Source organism: Canis lupus, chromosome 4 (genome assembly GCF_003254725.2).
Source record: "Canis lupus dingo isolate Sandy chromosome 4, ASM325472v2, whole genome shotgun sequence".
Taxonomy (NCBI): domain Eukaryota; kingdom Metazoa; phylum Chordata; class Mammalia; order Carnivora; family Canidae; genus Canis; species Canis lupus.
In genome coordinates this window covers 43,896,051-43,920,138 of record NC_064246.1, presented here as the reverse complement: position 1 = coordinate 43,920,138, position 24,088 = coordinate 43,896,051, and the positions used below count along the sequence as shown (strand labels likewise).

At 42.5% G+C, this 24,088-nt stretch overlaps 1 protein-coding gene across 10 annotated transcripts in view; it reads left to right on the top strand.

Moving 5' to 3' along the window:
- TENM2 (teneurin transmembrane protein 2) overlaps nucleotides 1–24,088 on the top strand; it is a 1,512,848-nt gene that overhangs the window by 1,458,911 nt on the left and 29,849 nt on the right. For all 10 annotated transcript variants that reach the window (XM_049109164.1, XM_049109163.1, XM_025435138.3 and 7 more), the window contains 5 exons: nucleotides 684–916; nucleotides 2,149–2,303; nucleotides 3,485–4,359; nucleotides 11,012–11,187; nucleotides 12,684–12,919. In XM_049109164.1, coding sequence (XP_048965121.1) covers nucleotides 684–916; nucleotides 2,149–2,303; nucleotides 3,485–4,359; nucleotides 11,012–11,187; nucleotides 12,684–12,919 — 1,675 coding nt within the window. The remainder of the gene's footprint in view (nucleotides 1–683; nucleotides 917–2,148; nucleotides 2,304–3,484; nucleotides 4,360–11,011; nucleotides 11,188–12,683; nucleotides 12,920–24,088) is intronic.

The window sequence follows — 24,088 nt, the reverse complement described above, 5'->3', positions numbered from 1 at the left end:
TCTCCTAGTGTGGCTTAGGGCCCTGGCAAATCTTGGTCTACATCTGTGACCTCACTATTACTCAAAATATAAAAACTGTATCTCCTCCCTCAGTAATCCAGATTCTGGGTGTGATACCAGCTAGACATCAAATTTACCCTCCCCCCTCCTCCAAAAGCCAACTTTATTCATATCCACACTGAGAAATAGTGGAAAAGATGTGAGGCTGAGGATTGGGGGTCTCTCAGGGAGCCCCCCAGTCTTAATGATCTAGTGGTACCCTGGAGGCATTGAGGAAGCATGAACTAAAAAGAAAACCTTGTCTCATGGAAGTGTTCCTCAATCCCACTTGAGAAACATATCAAACCCCTAGGGGGAAATAAAGACTGATACACACAAACACAAACACCAAAGCAGGACCAGAGTGGGACCTTTTGTACCAGCTAAATGAAGCAGTGGTGTTTTAGTACGATTGAAATGATAAACTCTCTGCATAGCTTGAGAAGCTTAGGTCCAATTAGAAGTCACTAGCTAAGAGCCATGATATGTTGGAACACTCAGCTGTTATGTTAGATTCTTTCCAGTTCAATAAAGTGGAAAGACACTAGAAATGGTTAGAGTCTTGCAGGATTTTTGTCACCTCTTTGATCAAGTAGACCAGCTGCATAGCCCCCTTCTCATTTCTCTTTGTGCTTCTTCTAAAGCAACAATCCAGCACACAAGTACTATTTGGCAGTAGACCCCGTGTCCGGCTCTCTCTATGTGTCTGACACCAACAGTCGGCGAATCTACCGAGTCAAGTCTTTGAGCGGTGCTAAGGACCTGGCTGGGAATTCAGAAGTGGTGGCAGGGACTGGAGAGCAATGTTTGCCCTTTGATGAAGCCCGCTGTGGAGATGGAGGGAAGGCTGTGGATGCCACCCTGATGAGCCCTCGAGGTAAAGGCTACAAAGGAAGAAAGCCCCCTCCCCCAGAAGAAGCTTGCCACAAGCTTGGCTTTCTTCTTAACTGGAAGTGAACTAAGCCCAGGCAGTCCCAAATACAGCTTTCTCTACAATGGTTTAACTCTGATAGGTTTCTTTGGTGTGTGGGTGTTTAAAAAAAAAAAAATGTGTTTATCCAAGGTAAACTTCATCACCCACATAGACAACAAATGGAAAATGGGGTGGGTTGCTCCAGGAGATTTCTGACTGTTGCCAGTCATAGTCAGAGGGAAACATTAGCTCCATGAGCCAGAGTGCCAACTGTGTGGGCTGGAGACAGAACAGAGCCCAGTGGGAGCCTCCAACCACTCTCAGATGTTCATGTTAGACAATAGTATGTATAGTCTTAAGCACAATCCCTGACATTTTCTGAGTGCCCAATAAATTATAACAGTTAAGAATGGGTATAATCTCCAAGGACCTGGGATTGGGGGGAGGAGAAGTGTTCTCAGAACCTATGGATCTCTGTTTGAAAAGGACCAAGGATACGTAGGGTTAAAGACCGATTGGTCCTTTGATGGCCCAATTCTTATTAGTATTTTTAGCTACCACTGAAGGATCTGACAGTATGAATTAAGGATGAGGAGCCTTGGGCTTGGGCACGAGGGTGAACGGGCCAACGAAATAGAAGCCACTGCATACATCTTACCAAGAGAGTGCTAGCACAGGTGTTCCCCCAGGGCATACCGAGTGGAGTCAAGGCTTAATTGGGAATGTTTCCTGGAGGATATATTTTGAATTGGGAGTCTATGACTACAAGAATCACTGTTTCTCAACCTCATTGTTGTAATTAGTTGTGAAGGGTATTCAAGTAATTTACTACCAATAATTTTTCAAGCAATGAACTTGGGAAATAACTTCTTTTCTGAAGAGAGCAGATGCCAAGTTATTTCCCCAGTCATTCATTTGCAGCCTTGGTTCATTTGCAGCCCAAAGTTCATTCTTCAATTGGGTGGTAATACAGCCAGCACCCCAGGAATTATGCAGGTCTCAGCACAGTACTCATGAGAAAGGGTGTTACCTTTAAAGGTTAAGAGCCACTGCTCTAAGACTACTAATCCATCCAGTGAGGTCCCTGGTCCAAGAAGATCAAGAAAGATAACGTCCAATAGGGCATCCCCACCTACACCATCCTACAAGCCCTACTCCTTGCCAAGAGACATATTGCCACTCTTTATCTTAATCAGGTATTGCAGTAGACAAGAATGGGCTCATGTACTTTGTCGATGCCACCATGATCCGGAAGGTCGACCAGAATGGAATCATCTCTACCTTGCTGGGCTCCAATGACCTCACTGCTGTCCGGCCACTAAGCTGTGACTCCAGCATGGATGTAGCCCAGGTGGGACTTCCTTATTTCTCATCACTATGCCACCTCTGGTTCTTGGCCTGAAGTCTCACCTGCAGCCTGTTTGGGTTGAAAGTGAAGTGTGAGGAAGAGATATAGATATGGATTACAGGTTTGTTTGAAGAAGGCTTGAGATGAAGTAGACAGCAAGATGGAATGAGAAATGTCAGATAGGAATGAGAGAGAGTGCAAGAGAAAAAGGAGAGCTGTGGAGGGGGAAGGAGGGAGTTCTGCTCAGAAAGTGGAGCTGGTGACACACTCCAGCCGTGGCAGATTACAGGGTAGGAGTTACTGTGTAATTACCTCTCTTACCCATCATTATTGCAGGTTTGAGAATGTACTATACTGTGTTATATGTCAATCAGAGCTTCCCTGTTAATCTGAAATGATTGCATCCTCACTATATAAACCTTTACTTTGTGCAATAGTAAACTAAAGCAGAGCCATCTACAATATTCCTTCAAGTGATATTCCTTTAGTATGGGCTCTTTAGGGGGCAGAAAATAGAGGCTCACTCAAATGTATAGCAGGAGAAACTGGATGTTATATGTTTGCCCTTCCTATAAGGGCCTGTTCCACCTTCAGTCTATCTCATTAATTTCATCTCAGATTCCACAGCAAACTGACAACTTGCCACTGAGATTGTTGCTTCAGTTTTGCAGAGAAGGTCCAGTTCATCAAGCAAATGCTCAACTTGTAGTTCAGTAGCCAACCTGTGCATTGGTGGCCCTTGGGTGAGGGCCACCTTCCAAACAGCATGGCTCCTTCTGTGCATTAGATAAAAAGTGCTGCCTCTAAATGAACATAGCCTCTTTAGTGAGCAGAGGATGGGATGGATTACATTAGCCCCTTGTGCAGTGAATTACCTATACAACTGTACATGATGACTCTGACCTTGTTCTAATCATCTGGGGCTGAGAAAAGCATCATGGGTAGAGCTGGTGACCTACTGTAGCCACAGCAAGTGATATAACGGATGCTTGTTACATGGCCTCTTCTTCATTGTGTACACTCGACATGGGCAGTAGGCAAGTGGTTTGATAATGGGCACTTCTCATACAGTGTGGGTAAAAAGTCTTTTTTCCCCAGCTGCATAAAACCAATATACGTGCCCTCCGGTTAAATGTTGGGCATATTAGAGGCTGCTCTTTAATTTGATGCCATGTCACCCACAGGTTCGCCTGGAGTGGCCAACAGACCTTGCCGTCAACCCCATGGACAACTCCCTGTATGTTCTTGAGAACAACGTCATCCTTCGAATCACTGAGAATCACCAAGTCAGCATCATCGCGGGACGCCCCATGCACTGCCAGGTTCCTGGAATTGACTACTCACTCAGCAAACTAGCCATTCACTCTGCTCTGGAGTCAGCCAGTGCCATTGCCATTTCTCACACTGGAGTCCTCTATATCACCGAGACGGATGAGAAGAAGATTAACCGTCTACGCCAGGTAACAACCAATGGGGAGATCTGCCTTTTAGCTGGGGCTGCCTCAGACTGTGACTGCAAAAACGATGTCAACTGCAACTGCTACTCAGGAGATGACGCCTATGCAACTGATGCCATCTTGAATTCCCCATCATCCTTAGCTGTAGCTCCAGATGGAACCATCTACATCGCAGACCTTGGAAATATTCGGATCAGGGCGGTCAGCAAAAACAAGCCTGTTCTTAATGCTTTCAACCAGTATGAGGCTGCATCCCCTGGAGAACAGGAGTTGTATGTTTTCAATGCCGATGGCATCCACCAGTACACTGTGAGCCTGGTGACGGGGGAGTACTTGTACAATTTCACTTACAGTGCCGACAATGATGTCACTGAATTGATTGACAATAATGGGAATTCCCTGAAGATCCGTCGGGACAGTAGTGGCATGCCCCGCCACCTGCTCATGCCTGACAACCAGATCATCACCCTCACAGTGGGCACCAACGGAGGTCTCAAAGTCGTATCCACACAGAACCTGGAGCTTGGTCTCATGACCTATGATGGGAACACTGGCCTTCTAGCTACCAAGAGTGATGAAACTGGATGGACAACCTTCTATGAGTAAGTACATTTGTAAAGTATTTCTCAACATCACCCTACCCTAGCTGGCAGCAGGATTGGCTGTCCACGTAGCTTTTAGAATTATTTAGTCACATTGTCTTCCTGACTTAAAAGTCAACTTGTAGCCTCAAGATATTCATGTCCCCTCTCTCCCTGACTCCTGAGTGACTTGCACTATTGGGTCTCTGATACTGAACATCCTCCTTACAGGGGCTGGTGATTCCTTTTGCCTGCTTGCCCTTCCAATTTCAGGATATTGGACATGCACGGCACCTGGGAGAGCAAGTGCTCATTAACTTTGCTGATTATTCATGTTTGCCATGGGTGCGGAAATTAGAATCTAAAAGGCAAGATCCTGGTGGGACTCCTGTAATTTGCCAGTAGGTCCAGCAACACACTTGATTGTACAGACAGGTAGATAAACTCTGAATTTCCTCCTTAGCAGAAGCAGATCAATAGAGATAAAGTGCTAGGTATATTAAAAGATGTGAGAGCTGGCCATATTTCCCCTAACAATTATCTCATACTTAATAGTCCTGCTGTTTGTTTTGCCAAAAAGCTGTTTTCTACCATTCCTGCAGGCAGCACTTGGTCACACTGCCTGTCACTGCTGCCAGTATTAACCAGTGGGATGCTGGTTGGGGAAAATTGCTAAGGGTGATTCCCCCAGTCACCGCTGAGACTGTGATGGAATTTGCAAGTATCTGACCCTCCTTGATGGTGAAGGATCCGATTAAGCTTGCGTTTGGAGTCCTTGCTTGCTTTCTGTCTAGGTGTTGCTGCTGGCTGAGAACTTAGTAAGGTGGGGAGGCGTTGTTGCAGAGGGAAATGGGGGATGAGAGAGAGAACAGAAGACCCATTGTGGATAACTCCTAAGTCCAGGAATGTTCACTTCCAGTTGGTAGGCAAATGGGTTTGGGAGAATGAAAAGGAAGCTGTTGCCACCTGCTGGAAATTTCCTGTATTGCAGAATTGCTTTCCCTTGCTCTCTTTTTTCTTTGGGCAAAGCTGTCTTTCTCAGATTTCTGAAGCATCCTAGCATCCTTCAGGGCACTGGGACTTGATCACACTTTACCAGTCAGTGACTCTGTCCCTGAAGGCACCGTCTGAGTGCCATCTTTAGCTCTCACACCAACTTAGGTTAAAACTATACTATAACCCAAATACCTCGTAGATTATCACATTTCCCGCTAGCAGTTCCACCTAAAGATCCAAGTGTATTTCAGGGATAATTTGTTGGCTGACATGATTGAGGACAAAACAGTGTCACTCTCAGGAGGCCAGTCTGAATTAGGCCTGACTTCTTAGAGACCATAATAAAGAAGCTCGGGCTTAGGTGCATCTTGACAGGCTAGCTCTAACTGGGGGAGTATTTTCCAGGAGTTCCTAGTTTAATAAAAAAAAAAAAAAAAATACACACACACACACACACACACACATATATGCAGAATGCTTTTTTAAAAAAAGTTCATGAGTTACATGTAAACTGCTTGATTTTTTTTCTCTCTTGTAGAGCTGCTTTTTTGATAATGTAGATAAATCCAATTATCACAAATTCTCAATTATACAAGTTCAAATGCATTAGGTTTTCTTGTTCCTCCTAAAAAGAGGGCTGATTCCTTTTGTTTTGTAGTAGTTTTACACATGGTCAGCTGGGAAAGAGCAGCCTGTCTCCATCCCTGAAAGGCACAGGACTGTACTTAAAATTACAACCACTCCTACATACACACACACTCTCTCTCTCTCTCCCTCCTTTATTTTAATCCTTACCACTTGTTACCATCTGACATACTCTGTATTTTAAATCATGGTTTATTTTTGCCCTGTCCATCATGTACACATCATAAAGGCAGGGATTTTCATCCATAGTCATGTCCCCAGTGCCTTGAACAATGCCTGGCTTATAGTAGGCACTCAGTAAATACTTGCTGAATAAAATGAATCAAAAGCACCCTTTAGCCCCACATGGGCCAAGGCTATAGTGGTTCTATTGAGTGGCCTTGAGATCCCATTATTGGAACTCAGAGCTCCTTCCAACTATGTGTAGACTTACTTGCAAAGAGATCTGATTCTGAAGATACTCCACAGGCAAATAAGCACAGCTGTAGAAAACTTACTATTCTTTGAAAGTTAAAGAGAAAATGTTTTTCTTCCTGTAGATCCTGAGATCCTGGCCTCAACCCCAATCCTCTGTTCCCCAAAAAGTAGACTCTCCAGTTTCTATTACTGTTCTCATAAAGAAGCACAGCAACCTACACCATCATACATGTCCAGGTGCACTGGAATTAAAGCTTTGCCTGGATCCCAGATCATGGAACTCCTCATATAGTCTCTGCTTGGCTGCATGAGTTGAGGATATAGTCTGGTACCTAGTACTCCATTAGGCACCCCATACGCAAACACTTAGAAGTGTTTTATTTTCTAACTTGTTTTTATTGAGGTAAAACTGACATACTCAAGCATATAATGTAATGATTTGATATTTGCATATATTGTGAAATGATCACCACTATAAGTCTAGTCTACATCCATCATATACAGTTACCAAAAATGTTCTCCTTGTGATGAGAACTTTTAGGATGTATTCTCTTAAAAACTTTCAAATATGCAACACAGTATTATTACCTATCACCATACTGTACATTTATCCCCACAATTTATTTATACATGGAAATTTGTGCCTTTTGACCCCCCTTCACCCATTTTACTTATCTCCCATTTCAGGTAACCACCAAGATGTTCTCTGTGTCTATGAACTCAGGGTTTTGTTTGCTTTAAAGATTCCACATATAGGGACTCCTGGGTGGCTCAGCGGTTGAGCGTCTGCCTTTGGCTCAGGGCATGATCCCGATCTGGGGATCGAGTCCACATGGGGCTCCCTCTGAGGAGCCTGCTTCTCCTTCTGTCTATGTCTCTGCTTCTCTCTCTGTCTCTCAGGAGTAAATAAATAAAAATCTTAAAAAAAAAAAAAAAAGAAAAGATTCCACATATAAGATCATATTTGGTATTTGTTTCTAACTTATCTCACTTAACATAATGCCCTCGAGTTCCATCCATGTTGTCACAAATTGCAAGATTTCATTTTATGGCCGAGTGGAATTGCTAAGTCATATGATAGTTTTATTTTCAATTTTTTGAGGAACCTCCTACTGTGTCCCATAATGGCTGCTCTAATTTACATTCTTACCAACAGTGCACAAAGGTTTCCTTTTCTCTACAATCTTTGCCAACACTTATTTCTTATCTTGATAACAGACATTCTGATAAGTGTGAGGTAATGCCTCATTATGGTTTTGATTTGCATTTCCCAGGATTGGTGGTGTTGAGCACCTTTTTATATATATGTTGGCCCTTTGTGTGTCTTCTTTATTCAGACTCTGTATATTCTTTAATCCAGTTGTTCACTTTTTTTGCTATTGAATTGTATGAGTTCTTTTTATTTTTTGATATTAACCCTTTATCAGATATATGATTTGCACAAATTTTCTCCCATTCAGTAGGCTGCCTTTGCATTTTGTTGATGGTTTCCTTTACTGTGCAGAAGCTTTTTAGTTTGATGCAGTCCCACTTGTTTATTTTTGCCTTTATTGCCAAATCAAAAATTGCCAAGACTGTCAAGAAGATTACCACCTAGGTTTTCTTCTAGTTTTATAGTTTCAGGTCAAGTTAATTTTTGTGTATTGTGTAAATAATGGTCTAGTTTCATGATTCCGCACATGGCTGTCCAGTTTTCCCAACACCATTTATTGAAGAGACTGTTCTTTCTCTGTTGTATATTCTTGCCTCTGTGGTAAATTAAGTGATCATATACATATGGGTTATATCTGGGCTCTCAGTTCTGCTCTGTTGATCTGTATGTCTGTTTTTATGTCCATCCGATACTGTTTTGGTTACTATAGCTTTGTAATATATTTTGAAATCAGGGAACATGATGCCTTCAGCTCTACACATCTTTCTCAATATTGTTTTGGCCATGAGGCATCTTCCCTGATTCCATACAAATTTTAGGACTGTTTGTCCTATTTCTGTGAATAATGCCATTGGAATTTTGTTAGGAATTACACTGAATTGTATGGACATTGTAATTTCTCCAGTCTACGAACATGGAATATCTTTCATCAATGTCTTGTAGCTTTTTGTGTAAGAAGTCTTTTACCTTCTTGGCTAAAATTTTTACTAGGCTTTTGTTATTTTTTTTTTTGATGCAATCATAAATGGGATTGTCTTTCAGCTAGTTTGTTACTAGCATATAGAAACACAACAGATTTTTATATATTGATTTTTGTATCCTGCAACTTTACTGAATTTATTGGTTCTAACAGTTTTTAGGTTAAGTCTTTAGTTTTCTAAGTTTTCTATATGTAATATATCATCTGCAAATAATGACAGTTTTAATTCTGATTTGGATGCATTTCTTTTGCTTCCTTAATTGTTCTGAAAGCTTTCAAGTTCGATGTTAGCTGTGGAACGTTCATATATGGCCTTTTTATGTTGAAGTACATTCCCTCTTTACCCACTTTATCATTAACAGATGTTGAAATTTGTCAGATCCTTTTCCTGCATCTGTTGAACCATCCTTGCATCCCTGGAATAAATCCCATTTTCAATATACTGTTGAATATGATTTTCTACATTTAATTTAAATATGAATACGATTTGAGTATTTTTGCATTTACATTCATCAGAGATATTGGTCTATAATTTTCTTTTTGTGTGGTGTCCTTGTCTTGTTTTGGTAGCAGATTAATGCTGGCCTCATAAAATGGGTTTGGAATAGTTCCCCTCCTCTTCTATTTATTGGAAGAGTTTGAGAAGGATTGCTATTAATAAGTCTTTGAATGTTTGGTAGCATTCACCAGTGAAGCCATCTGGCCCTATAGTTTTGTTTGTTGGAATGCTTTTGATTACTGATTGAAACTCCTTAGTAGTAATCTCTTATGATCCTTTGTATTTCTGTGGTATCAGTAGTAACATCTCTTCTTTCATTTCTGATTTTATTTGTGTCCTGTCATCTTTTCTTCTTAGTGAATCTAGCTAAGGGTTGTCAATTTTATCTCTTAAAAAAACAACTCTTAGTCTCATTGATCTTTTGTCTTTTTACTCTCTAATTCATTTAAATACCTTTTGTTTCTAGTCATAAAACACAAAAGTAAGGCATATTGGTTAGAAATAATTCCTAAAATATGGGAACACACAAAACACATGCAGAAAAACTATCCTTAATGTTGAGATATCTATATTTTGAGAAAATTAATTCTACATAGACTCATTTTTCACCCCTGTATACTATCAGGGGAATATATTTTTCTGCTCCACTCTTTCTATTCAATAATATATACATGTTTTCATTCCAATAGATAGAAATCACTGTCCTCAACTTTGATGGCTTTAGAGGTTTTTACTTCATGGATAAATCCTTATTTAACAAATCTTTGATGAGTAATCATTTAGGTTATTCTAATTTGTCACTATTAGTAACTAACATCTTTGTTTACCTAAGAGGCAGTTTCCTTAACAGATAAGACGACAAAAGGGAGCCCCTGACTCCCATCTGTATTTACCTGGAAAATTCTGGTGGTATAACCCACCTATTGCCTAGAGCCCTGGGCAAATGATTTGGCTAGAGCCAAAAGCTGGGCTCCCTGCTCAAAGTCCTCCCCCTACCCACCACCTTTGACCAACTGGTCATGCAACTTAATGTGGTTCTGTTCTCAGCCTTCAAACATCTCCAGAAGCAAAATTTCTTACCATGTTTTCTCCAATCACTTACCAGGTCTGCATTCCTTTATTCTAAAACCACTTATCAAGCACCATCTATATTTGCTTTTGTAGTCCTAAGAAACAAAGTCAAATAAGCTGCAGTGGCTCTGTTCACTAGCTGTCCCACACCCACATGCTGTACAAGCTTCGATTTCTATCATTCAGAACCCACCAACTTTGTCTTTATCCCCAGTCCAGGGGGAGTCACATGTAGAGCTCAAGCAAACTACTTTCTTTGCTTCACCTTCCTCCCCTTTCTAGTAACATCTCATCTGGGAAAGCTCAAAGGCTTCTACATCCAGACCTTAAAGGGCCTAAGCTTTCTACTTAAAATGGATCTTCCAGAGTGGGAAAATGTTCTACCGAGTGGAACAGCAAGACTTTTTGCTAAAGGAAGTGGAAAAAATAACTCCACAGTTATTTTAAGAGGAGAATAAAGATGATTTACATGAAGGAGAAGGGTCCAATATCAGGCAACTTTCTAGGATCAGAACTTGATCACCAGTATACCTAAACTTCAGTGCTCAAGTCAAATGAGCACTGGGAAAATGCTCATTGGGAAAATGGTCTAAGGTGGCTGCTTGGGGAGCTGTGGTTTAGGGCTATAAACCCAGAGAAAGAGGTATAGGCAGCCAAACCTACTATGCTTGAGCCAAGGCATGGAGGTGGCGCTTGGCCCAGGGTGACTGTCCAGAGGACTATGAGTATGGAAGAGCAAGGACATAGATGGTCTCCAGTGCCAGGTCTTGCTAATGGTACCATGGAGCCTCAGTGTGATATACTACCCAGCCACTCCACCTTCCAGTCTCTCTGGCCCTTGTGTGGTTCTAGGTGGTGGGAAAGGCTTCAGCTCTAATAAATGTGCTCCTAAACCAGTGTGTCTGTCCTCCAGCTATGACCATGAGGGCCGCCTGACCAATGTGACACGCCCCACGGGGGTGGTGACCAGTCTGCACCGGGAAATGGAGAAGTCTATCACCATTGACATTGAGAACTCCAACCGTGATGACGACGTCACTGTCATTACCAATCTGTCTTCAGTAGAGGCCTCCTACACAGTGGTACAAGGTGAGCTCCCTTCCCACTAAACTCACCTACAGACCCCAAGTAAGCCTCGGAAGACTTTCAGAGACCAGAGACGCCCATTAGCTTGCTATTTGAGTCAAGTGTCCACAGCAAACAAATTCTACAAGAGGTCAGTCTTGTAGAAAATGGCTTAATCAGATTCAGGAGAATGTCATCTATACTAAACGAAATGTCTAGAGATTTGAGGATGTCTATATATTTATCTGAAAATGTCAGTTGTCAGCCCCACTTGCTCTTACCTCTCCATCTTTAGCACTCCCCACTAACCCAATACACACAGTTACCTTCTCAAAGGTTATTTATCCCCTTGGGTTCACCTCTGCCTTTTTTGGTGCCATTCTGATCCTTCTTCCAAGTACTTGTTTGTTGAGTTGATTGTCCTGGAATCAGAGCCCTTTAGCAATCCCTTGCCAAGATCTCAGAGATTTCTGACCACCCCATAGTTACTAGTACTGTTTGACATGACACACAGTCCAGGACAAGCACAGGAGCTGGCAAGAAAGGGAATTGCGCAGATTAATTTTTCTTTTAATTAAGATATAATGTCAGTGGGCTAGCCCGTTGTCAGAGGATAAAAGTGTCCTCTCAGTAGATAAATGGTGACATTTCTGGACTATTATCCCACGACAGAGCCTGTTTCAATGACTCTATTTCTGCTCTGCCAAATGATTAATGATGTAGATTCTGTCTTTCTGCATGATGGCTGCAGTTGCAGAAGTGACAGATACACATTTGCTCAGTATCCCAAAAGCCAGCATCTCAGAAGCCAGCCCAGCTGGACTCCTTTGCCCAAATAATCAGGAAGCAATATATCTATAAAAGGAGTTTCGGACTCACATTTCCTTCCTGGAACTTTTCGATAAGAAAAAAGGTCAGAAGTCTGATTGACTAGTGTAGATTCCCTTTGGGAAGATAAATGCATGTTATCAGCACCCACTAGCTCAGTCTACCTTATGCTGTTTGAATCTCTTCAGAGTTTTCTTGAGTAGAGGTGGCATCATAGTGGAGTCAGCAGCAGAAGCATGAGGAGCAGGAAGGTTGCTTTTTCTCTTGATCTGATTTGTAGCTAGCCCATCAACTTCAGGTTAGATGGCAGTAGACAAAAGGAAAAAAAATTAGTCTTTCTTTTCCCATTTAAGCTAAAATATATATGTTAAAAATTAGAGATTTGATTGACACAAATTGTGTAGGCAATAGACATCTTTAAAGGTACTATTAATAGTCTTCAGTGAGTAAAAGAAAAATATCACAGCATAATTATTTCTGGAGTGCCACATATTAATAATGTTTTTCTTTCCACGGATCAGTAGCATCTCTGCTACTCACCTTAACATTGTATGTGTGCTAATTGAAGGCAGCCTTACACTGACAGCTGCAAAGTACCATGGAAACCTATAAAAATAGGGGTTCTGTTCTCTTATGACTAATAGAGTGGATAATTTCTTTCCCTATCCCCACCCCCACTTACATTTCTCCAGATCAAGTGCGGAACAGCTACCAGCTCTGTAATAATGGTACCCTGCGGGTGATGTATGCCAATGGGATGGGTGTCAGCTTCCACAGCGAGCCCCACGTCCTAGCAGGCACCATCACCCCCACGATTGGGCGCTGCAACATCTCCCTGCCCATGGAGAACGGCCTAAACTCCATTGAGTGGCGCCTAAGAAAGGAACAGATTAAAGGCAAAGTCACCATCTTTGGCAGGAAGCTCCGGGTAAGTGGTTCCACCCAATCTATCACCTCAAAGTAGTAGGGGATACACCCTTTCCTCAAGAGCTGAGGAAATTGCCCAGGCCCCAAGCCTCCATTACTCCTTTCTTCCCTGGAAAAGATGAGTCTTTCCCTCAGAAGATAGAATCCATATCCCTCTGGGGGGAGGGGGGAAAGGAAGAGAAAAAAATGGAAATTTACCTTACACCCTAGCTAGGGACAGCTTCAGTCTTCTTATCACACTTGCCATCTTCTCCCTCAGCTTTCACTCTTTGACCAATTTGGCAAACAACTTGGTGCCTGGTGCCTACTGTGTACTGAGTAATTTGATGAATACTGGAAAAACAAAAATCTTAAAATCTTATAATGTACTCTTTATACTCAATGAGTTAACAATCCAGTAGAATATATAGATGCAGGATAATTCAATGGGTTAAGTGAGAGGAGCATCCAGGACCTGATAGAATCACAGAGGAGATGTCAGCCAGCCTAAAGCAATCAGGGAAGGCTTCCCAAGAGAAAATCACAAGCAAACCACAGTAGAAAGTTTTAACCAACCATAGCTTCCCCAGACTAGGCAGCTTACCAACAAATTACATCTTTTAAAAACTAACACACAAAACTCATTAAGGACTTTCATGATGCAAGCACCATGTTAAATGCTTTACTTATTTTCAACAGCCCCATGGGGGTACTTACCTCTGTTTTTCAGATGAGGAAACACAGGTTCTGGGAAGCTACATAACCTGTGCAAAGGCACCCTGGCTAGAAAATGGTATAGCCAGGACTTGGTCCCAGTTCCATCTTTGTGTCTGGCTCACTTGCCAATATCCTTAACCACCAAGCCCACATCTACCAGATTAAATTCTCAGTCATCCAGATAATCTGATTCCTGCCCTAGTCACTTATCTGGCATGAGGAGGGACTGATTCTTAATATCATGCTAACCCCTTTCCCCATGGCGTGAAATAATTCTAGGGATCCCAGTCCTCACTAAATTCGGCACGTATTTACTGAACGCCTACTACAAGCTAGGCACTGGGGATCTACATGGCACACCAAGCAAAATCCTTACCCTCTTGCAGCTACAGTCAGGGAGTGGGGGTGGTAAATGGGGGAGATAGGGACAGGAGGGGCAGATAGTACACTAATAAATAAAGTAACTGCAGATTAAGATAAGCACTGGGAAGAGAATAAACAATGGAGCACGGCCGAGTTCAACTACTACTTTGGAATCACAACACTTGAGTAGTAACTTTGGCCTGTTACTGCATTGAAATCTACCCAGGGGACACTACCTCTTGGCAGGGCCAGACCACTCCATATTAAGGTTCTGCCTTTGTCTAGTTGGAGCTTCATTCCTCACATTAGGTTATCAGTAGTCTCCCATGTTTTTCTTCCTGTGCTGGTATCTGCAAAGTTGCAAACGGCAGTATCTTCCTAAAGACAAAAATGAAATGAGATTAGTAGCTAAATCCTTAATGACTGGATTTCAGGGCTGTATAATTGATTTTTGATATGCTGCACTGTAGAAGTTGATTATAAGTAGTAATCGTGCCTTTTCTCTGATAAATCAGTTATGCATTTTGACTAAGTTTTCAAAATAAAGATAAATGTGGCCCTAAAATAAAATGGTTATAATCCCAACTCTGAATATTAAAAATCTTAATAATGATACTTGTGGTAATTAGCAGAAGTTAGGCACGCAAGTCTTATAACTGAATTTCTGCCAGGGTTAGATTTGCTGGCATCATGTTTATGCAAATCAAAACACAGCTTTATCTATCAACACCTCAACATTTAATTGTCTGGTGTTAGTTCCTGTAACAATAATCACATATCCATTTAGCTCTCTTAAATGAAAATCACTATGAGATTATAACAGGTTGAGTGGACTGAAAATGTAATTTGAAAATGAGGGAGAAAGCCTGGAATTTATTTGCATCTCATTTATTTTAATTCAATTCATAAATTGTTTAGTGAATGAAATAAAAGCAACTCTTGGAAATTGCAGGGGAGCAATTGGAAGAAGGTATAAAAGAAAGATGGAGCATGATGTGGATTAAGAGAACCAGGGAGTGTCCTTTTAGTCAGGCTCTTCGCGAGCCTAGGGCAGGGAAGTTTGCAGTTTCAAATCAAAGGTACCTTGGCCCACACAAGGCAAGCAGGCTCTTCTCTCCTTACCTCCAGTCCTAACGTTCTTTTCACTCTATCTTGAATTCCATTGTCAAATGGGGCCCTGAAATTTTTCATTCATTTGTTCAGAAGATTACTAGAATGGAGTCTTAGCAGAATGCTGCATTTTACAACTATAATCATTTTCCTGTGTATAACTAACTCATTTCTTTTTAATTTTCTCTTTAAGTCTCCTCTGTTTTAGGCTGCAAATTAAAGCAATATTATAATTTAAAAAAAAAAAAACATGTTTGCTAAGTGCTGACTATATGCCAAGCGCTATGGAATAGACTAGAGAAAGAAAACTAAATCCTTGCCAGCAAGAAGTTTGCATTCCAGTGGAGAAGACAATGTGAATAGTGTGGTGTAAACTGTAATACAAGCAATGTCACAAGGAAAGCAATAGCTCGTTGCATCAGAAAAGGATGGACTGAGGCCAGATAACAAATAGGACCTCCAATCTCAGGAGCCAACCACATCACGGTCCCAATAAGAAAGGCAGCTTGTCCTAGGGGTGACTCACTGAACTTGCTGTCTTGTGATCCCACCACAGGAGGCAAGTGACCTTTAAGGTTGCTCTGGAAGGACAAGGGGCTGAATGAGCAGAGCTCATTTCACCCACCCCAGTGAGAACACTTCAACTGAACTGCAAGAAAGCCTAGGAAATGTTGTCTTTCTTGAATGGCTAAGGGAGAAAAAAATGAAAGAGTTGGTGAACACATAGCAAGGTCTCTGCCATCTCTATCAGGATGAGCTTCACGGAAGAATTGGAATCAGTTCTGAAGAGCAGTAGGAATTAGCCCAGCAAAGATATGGGGAAGGGTGACCAGACCAAAAGTGCTGCCTGTAAAATAACAGAGAGGTCAAAAAGGGGAAGAGCATTTCAAGAAACCTTAACTCAGTTTGGCCAGAGGGAAGGGGAATGTGTTACACTGTGGTACAAACAAAGAATACATTGGCCAGAGGCAGCACATGGAACGGAATATTTTGCTAGGCTGACATTTATCCAGAGGACTGTGGGGAACTCTTCCAGGGTTTAATTAGCAGAGTGATGTGTTGGGATGTGTCGTCTTAGAAGACCTCTCAAGCTTTCTCAGGTGTGGAGGAAGATAGATTAGAAGGGGACAGGATAGGAAGAGAGGGACAGCATAGAAGCAACTGCAGTAATCCAAACAAATAACTAAATCACTAAGAGTAAAGAAAGAAAAGAGGGGGAGACATTTAGCACACATAATTAACAGGATTTGACAAGTAGCAGAGTTGCTGTATCATGCTCGCTTTCAAGGCTTCCTCTCGATAACCATATGGATTGGGAAACTGAGTGGCTACCTAGAATTTGTGAACTGGCCTGCCAGGCTCTGTGAAGGAGAGAGGCTGGGGACTGAACCCCAAGACAGAGATGTGACATGCTGGCAGCCCCGGTCCTGCCTCTTGGAATGGGGAAGAAACTGTTGCTCCTTCGTTAAAAGTAGGGAATTTGTAGAGAATCTATGGTGAAGTAACGGAGGGTATCAAGCACTGAAGCAAACAGATCTACCTTTCTCAGGGACTGTCCAGCTCCTAGGAGTCTGGCTAAAGGAGTGATGTGAGGACCCAAGGCTCTGAGCTTCCCTAGAATTCAGAGGAAACCAAAAATCGCAATGAAGCTACCATGATAGACCCATGCCCAGTGAAATTCTAAGCCACCTAAGTAGCTCTTTTTCTCAGCAACCCAGTCAGGGTCATCTCATGGGTGAGGAAAGTGTCAGTGACATTTCCATATAGGTTGGTGAAATGTAAGATGGTGGATGGGTAGACCATCAAAGAACCACATCCTTCCACCAAAAGCTTTATGATGCTTCAGCAAAACTTAGAGTATTAGTCCCTTCTTCCCTGCCCAAACTCAATGTGAGAATAATTTTCATTTTGTCTCCCAAGAACATCTCAAGGAATCTCATTTGAAAGAGTCTTTTCCACTCCACTCCTTTCTCTGTTCTCTCTGGCCTTTCAAAAACACACGGAACAGTTGCATCAGGGCATCTGTAAGCTCCATAAGCACAGGAACCACCTCACCACTATGTCCCTGGTGACAAGTGCCATGTGGTAAGCACTCAGACAACAAGTGAGGAAGGAAGAAGTGATGACCATGCCTCCTGAGGGCTCCTCCTTAGAAGGTGCATATGTGTGAATTCTGCTCCCCTAACTCACCCAAAGCAGGAATGAGTTCACAAACACATTTCCCCTATATCTGTCAGGAATCTTTCTATTGCAAAAGATAGGAAGCCCACTCAAACTAGAGTAATAAAAAAGGGCATTCATTGTCTTGCCTAATGGGCCCCCACAAATCCAAATGATGTCATCAGGCTGACATCTCCCTCTCTTTTTCTGTCTTTCTCATGGTCCCCTTCCATCCCCCAGCATTATTTCTCTTGGCAGTTGGCCTCATTTACTTCCACAGTAGACCAGTGACCTCTTCACACTGGGGAGTCAGAGTTGGCCAAAGGTGACTTCAGGCTGACATCAGCTTAGCTTAGTGAACATAGAAGAAAGGATCTCCCACAGCATTTATACTTAAAAAAAGAAATCACCTCAGGTGACTGACCTAGCACAGATCTATGATCAGCCAGTATTAGGTCACATGTGGACACATGTACCTTGTATTGGACCACCTAAACAGGAGAAGCCATACAGAAAGAGGATGCTACACCCAAAGAAGGAAGGAATAGGTTAAATCACAAACATGCACACACACACACACCCCAGATATATTCCACATTCTCCATCCCTCCAGAGACTGATCATAAGGCAAACTCCTGGCCTTGAGGATCTGTTTATGTATCATCCCCCCTCACCCCACCTTCCCCACCAGCAAGTCTTCTTTCTAGATTTTTTTGGAAGAGAGAGCAGAAACCAACCCCTTCTACTGAGATTTAAAACTCCTGCTCCTTAAAAAAAAAAAAAAAAAAAAAAAAACTCCTGCTCCTTCCTGAAATGGATTCAGTGCATGATTGTCTCTGAACAGGAAGCATACAACCACCCTCCAGGATATTTCCTCTTGATTATGATTTACACAGAGATTGCAGAAGCAAGAAACAACTACATGTGTAGGCAGCAGAACAAAAGAAAAATCACTTCCAAGATATCTTCCATCATGATATTGGCATTAGTATCCTTCCCCAGAAGAGGTAGGAGTTAGTAATTTTGTTGGGGTTTCTATATGATTAATATGACATTGCAATTACACACTGCTTTGTGTTAGTTTTACCTTTGTGGCAAATGACATTGACACAGGAGTGAGGTGGGAGGCAGCTGTACATGCAAACACACACGTGTGAACTCAGTTCTGCATGAGGCCCACTCAAGTAGCTCTGCTAATATTCACAGTTACCATGAAAGCGTGAATTTTACCAGCCCCTTCCTGCCAGTGTTTTCATTCTGCACCAATATTTTATATTTCAAACATCTATGCATCAGCACTGTATGACTCACTCAGTGTATACTGGTGAACAAAACAGACAAGACTCAGTGTTATATTATGAGCAGTGCTTGTGCAGACAGGACTTGTAATAAATTTAATATCAGCTTAAATAATATATCATTAGAAGGGCAAGCCTCTGCAAATGCATTAAGCAATGTGTTCCCCAAGCAAGTATTACTTTTGGCTGACTTGCTGTTTTGGAAGGTATGGTGGAAAAGTGGAAAGACCCTGTGCCGTAGCAAAGAGAAACAGATAATAATCAAATAAATGAACAAATAATATAAAGAAATTGTGATGGGTGCCATGAAGAAAAATACAGGGTGCAGATAAAAGGGAATATCTGATTTAGGTTAGGCCACTCTAAGAAAATAAACATTTGAGCTGAGAACTGAAGAGTAGGAATTTTCCAGACATGTGATGGGAAGCAAGCCTCCTATGCTAGTGTATCAGCATGTGCAAATGCCCTGAAGCAGAAGAGACCGTTGCTTATATCCTAAGCAGGAGAGCTAGTATGGGTGGAGCAAACTAACTGGGGGCAGGGTCAAGGAGAAAGGCCCTTAGTGACCCTGGGAAGGATCTTAGAAATATGCAAGTCCTTCCCAGATGGACACATTGGCGAATGCAAAGGAGCATTCATCTGCAGACTAAACTATCTACCTTCCTTCTCAGAGGCTGAAGACATGCAACATACTTGGATTCTGGAAAGTTCAGGTTGAGAGATGACTAGTACAAGCCTGTTCAGGTCATCCAGGCTGAGCCTACATACCAGATGCCTCTCTTGTCTGCCATATATGTACCAACAGACCACCCACCTCTATTAGAATATTCCCACAGCATCTGAAATGAAGTTCTCTGCCTGAGCAGGGCCTTTGCTTACTACTCAAGCTTTCACTTGCTGACCTCCCCATCTGGAATATTCTCCCCAACTCTTCTCGCCCTCACCTGTAAAGTCTTAGTCATCTTTGAAGCTCCCACTGAGATAGCACTTCCTCTAGGACACAGTCCTTGTGAGCCTAGTTCTAAGTGTCCTTCCTCCTTCCCGTAGTTTCTTCGCTATGTTTACTCTCATTATAGCTCTAATGTTTTCACTGTTGGCTCATGTGTCTTTACCCTCCTCTGTAACTTCCATAAGAGCAAGGACCATAAATGTCTTGCTCTTTTCTTAAAAAAAGATTTTATTTATTCATGAGAGACACAGAGAGAGAGAGAGAGACAGAGACATAGACAGAGGAAGAATCAGGCTCCCTGCAGGAACCCTGATGCAGGACTCGATCCTGGGACCCTGGGATCATGCCCTGAGCCAAAGGCAGACACTCAACCATTGAGCTACCTTGCTCTGTCCTAAGTGCTGATCACAGTAGCAAGCATATAGTAAGTGCTCAGTAAATATTTAGTGAATGAATGAATGGGATTTTAGGTTGATGTCATGAAAATCCACTCTTTCCAACTTCTATTAATTCCAGGTTTGGGGAGCCTCCCAGAATGACTCTAAATGCTCTTTAGAATGAAGTCCATTATTTGGAGATCACAGATGTCCCAGTTACATTCTCTCTTCCCAGTTTTCCATATTAGAACATTAGATCATCAGAATTGCCATGGTTCTTATAGTGGGTATGATTCAACTCCCTTATTCACTAATATTTGTTGAGTACCAAGCACTTTCAAAAATAATATGGACACTAAGAAAAATACAGTCCCCACCTACCAGAAGCTCACAGGCCATTACAGATAAGGAAACTGAGGTTATTAAAGGTAAAAGACTGCTTTGCAGTGACTGACAAAGCTAATCAGTGTCAAAACTGCAACTCAAATTCAGATCTTTCCACCTTTCTACTTCACCATCATCCAAAACAGCAGGTCATCCAAAAAATAATGTTTGCTTAGGGAATACATTATTTAATGTGTTTGCAGAAGCTTACCCTTCTAATTATGCATTATTTAAGCTAATATTAAATTTATAGCAAGTTGTTTTGTCTGCACAAGCACTGATCCCAATGTAGCATTGAGTCTTGTTGTATGGCAACTGGAGAGAGCTGCTTTATAAATCCCAGAGGACTGACCCAGGAAGGAAATGAAGATGTCATCTAGCCCTGGCTTTCCCTCTGGGTAGGTGAATACCTAAACTCTCTAAGGCAGGAATTCAGCTTTTCAATATCTCCAGCCATGGAAAATCTCATGCCCTCCCTCCTTCACCTTTTTGGGGTTTCCCACACTCCAAACATGACAGGCAAAATATTCCTCAGTAAGCTTCACTGAAGCCTCTCCTGCTGTGCTCCAATGCCTTTTCCTGGAGGGGATCCAGCCCGGTGTTAATTTCCTCCTTCATGTTTCTCAAATCACCAGCTCCCGTCATTGCCCCTCGAGCTAAGTTAGAGTCACTGGTTATGGGCCCAGCAGGGCCGTTTTGACGACAGCGTTTCCTTTTCTCAGGGTTTTTTACGAGCTTCCTTGTGACAGGCGTGTGCTTGGTGAGATCAAAACATTCTGGGGGGAGATTCCATAGGGGAAACTACTTCCCAAAGTCTGCCCTCTGCAAAAATAAAAACCATGCTAAATAGCTGAGTTTTATTAACTGGGGAAGCCAGGCTGAGGAAAATGCCCGATAATTAAAAATAATGGCTTCCTTACAAACACAAAATTGTATTAATTTAAAAATTGGTTTCTCTATCACTGAATACCTACCAAGCTGGCTGGGAAGGGAATTGTGCTGATCCTGGCAGTGAAAATAATTCAAAATAACTTTTATGTTCTCCAGGAAGCCTCAAGGTTAATTTAAATATTGTTAGATGGGTAATTTAATTCAGAATAAGAGAACAGTATGGCTAAATTAAAGCTCCTGCACACTCTAAACTGGGGGCAGATGCCCAGGAAGGACTGAGCATGCCTGTCCAACCCCCCAACATCCCACAACCCACAGATGAGGTACCTCCTCCTCTTCACAAATCGCACCCTTATAATTAAAGATACTTGATTAGATCACACAACAGGCCTGAACTTCTTGGCTTAGCTCCCAGTAAATTTATCATATTTAATTATTAGAAGGATTGGGCATTTTAATAGAAATTATACATTTCAAAAGTTAACACAGAGTGACAGGACCAAGATGGCAATATAAATTGTCCCTGACTTTGCTCCCCCCTCATAAGAATAACAACTGTTGGTAGACAAGACACCACTGAGACAATTCTAGAACATGGGAGTGAGGCTAAAGTTTTCCCCTGAACCACAGAGACCAAGACAGATTGGATTAGAAGGCTAAGAGGAACAGCTACACACTGACCACATTGTCCTTCCCCCAGGCCAGTGTGACAGCGTGCAAAGAGCTCTTTTGTGGGCCTTCAGGTCCTCTGGAGGGAAAGAGGGCCCAGAAGGGACATCCAGCCCCACTATACACACACACACACACACACACACACACACACACACACATGCACACACACACGCACACAGTATTCTGGGTTACTTTGTGAAATCCCCTACTCAAGTCTTGCCCAACGGTGACTACAGGAGAATCTACATGGCTTGGCCCCTAGGAAACTGATTACAATAGAGAAGAAAGGAGAAGCTTGCAACAGCCAGCACATGGATCTTGGCAGACCAAGTTCCTACCCACAGAGCCCAAATAGTACTCCCAATCAGCACCTCATTTGCAGAACCAAGCTATTGCTGTAATCTGACTATGGAACTCAGCAGGGTGCAAATTTGCCTGATTCAGGTCCTTAAATGAGGAGTCTCACTGGCCCTGGAGCCCCTGCCCATGCACTACTGAGTATGGCTCCCAGCCCAATTTGACTGGAAGGGCTGGTGAAAACACCTAAAAGCTGAGTAGCCCAGTAGTGACAAGTTGAGAGGAAGGCAGACAGAGCCGATCACCCCCAGAGCAAAGCCAGTACCAGACAGGAAGAGTTCCCCCGCTATGCCCACAAAGAAGTTAGTTTACAACTCCACTCTGTTTAGGATAACCCCTGGCTACTCCCAACCAGAAAGCCCATTCAGAAAATTTTGAAGGTTCTTAGAGTGGGCCCTCCCACTGTACCCAGGCAAAGAAGCTGAATCAAAGCCACACCCACTACTGAGGGTAACTTACCCCCTGACTGGCCAGAAGGGCTGGCGGAATGCCTGGAGGTTACTTACCTCAGCAAGCTCAAGCCAAAATGCAGGCACACAAACTGATAGGCTACAGAGCAAAGCCAGTGGCCCTATTCAGTCAGGGAACTTGGAGGAAGAGTTGGCTTGAATCAAGACCACAAAGAGCCTTGCAAGTTTTGGAATTAGTCCTGCTGCACCTAGACAAGGAAACGAATTCATAGCTCTGATTATTGCTGAATACAGCCTTCAGCCTGCTCTACCATGGAACCTAACCAGAGCACACAGAAAGCTGCATAGCCCTTCTTACAATGGCACTTGAAAAGAAAGCACAGCTATCTTTCCCCAACTGAAGAACAAAAAGAGTACCCCCAATCAAGACAGGGAATTTAGTGCAAATTCTTCCCTGATTTGAGTCTCCAAACAACAAGCTTTGAAGGATTTAGATCCCATCCTGTTGTCCTTCCAGGGCAGAGAAGCTAACTTATAGCCTATATAACTATATTCTGACTGAATATAGTACCCAGTCCCAACAGTCTAGTAAGCCTGACCAAAGAACTGAGGAACCATGGTGCCCATCCTACAGCCTCAACTGGACAAAGAACCAAGCCAATAGTCCATACCAACTATTGTCAGCCAGCAGCACACTTCCTCACCCCCTCACCCTGACCTCAAAGTTCAGGCAGTTGCCTTGCCCAGAAATTAACCCTGAAGCAAGACATTCCTGTCCAAAGACATTACCAGCAGGCACATCCAGAAACCCAAATTGGGCTGACTAATGAAGAATTGCCTCTACCAAAGCAAATCTTTAAAATCTTGAGGAGGAGACTACTTACTCAAATGTGCAGATACAAATGTAAGGAATTGAGGATCACAATAAATCAAGTAAATATGACACCACCAAAGGAAACTAATGAAGTTCCTATAACTGACCTTAAAGAAATGGATATTTATTAACTGTCAAAGAATTAAGAATAGTCCTCTTGAAGTTTAGAGAACTATAAGAACACTTAGACAACTGAACAAAATTAGGAAAATGATGAATGAACAAAATGAGTTCAATGAGTTCAACAAAGAAATAGAAACCAAAGGGGGAAAAAAAAACTAGACCTGAAAAATACAATGACTGAAGAATTCAGTAGAGTGCTTCAAAAGTAGACTTGAGGGGGCAGCCCCGGCAGCCCCGGTGGCGCAGTGGTTTAGCGCCACCTGCAGCCCAGGGCGTGATCCTGGAAACCCGGGATCGAGTCCCACGTCGGGCTCCCTATATGGTGCTTGCTTCTCCCTCTGCCTGTGTCTCTGCCTCTCTCTCTTTCTGTGTCTTTATGAATAAATTTAAAAAAAAATAGACTTGAGAGCAGCCTGGGTGGCTCAGCAGTTTAGTGCCGCCTTCAGTCCAGGGCGTGATCCTGGAGACCTGGGATCGAGTCCCACATCGCGCTCCCTGCATGGCGC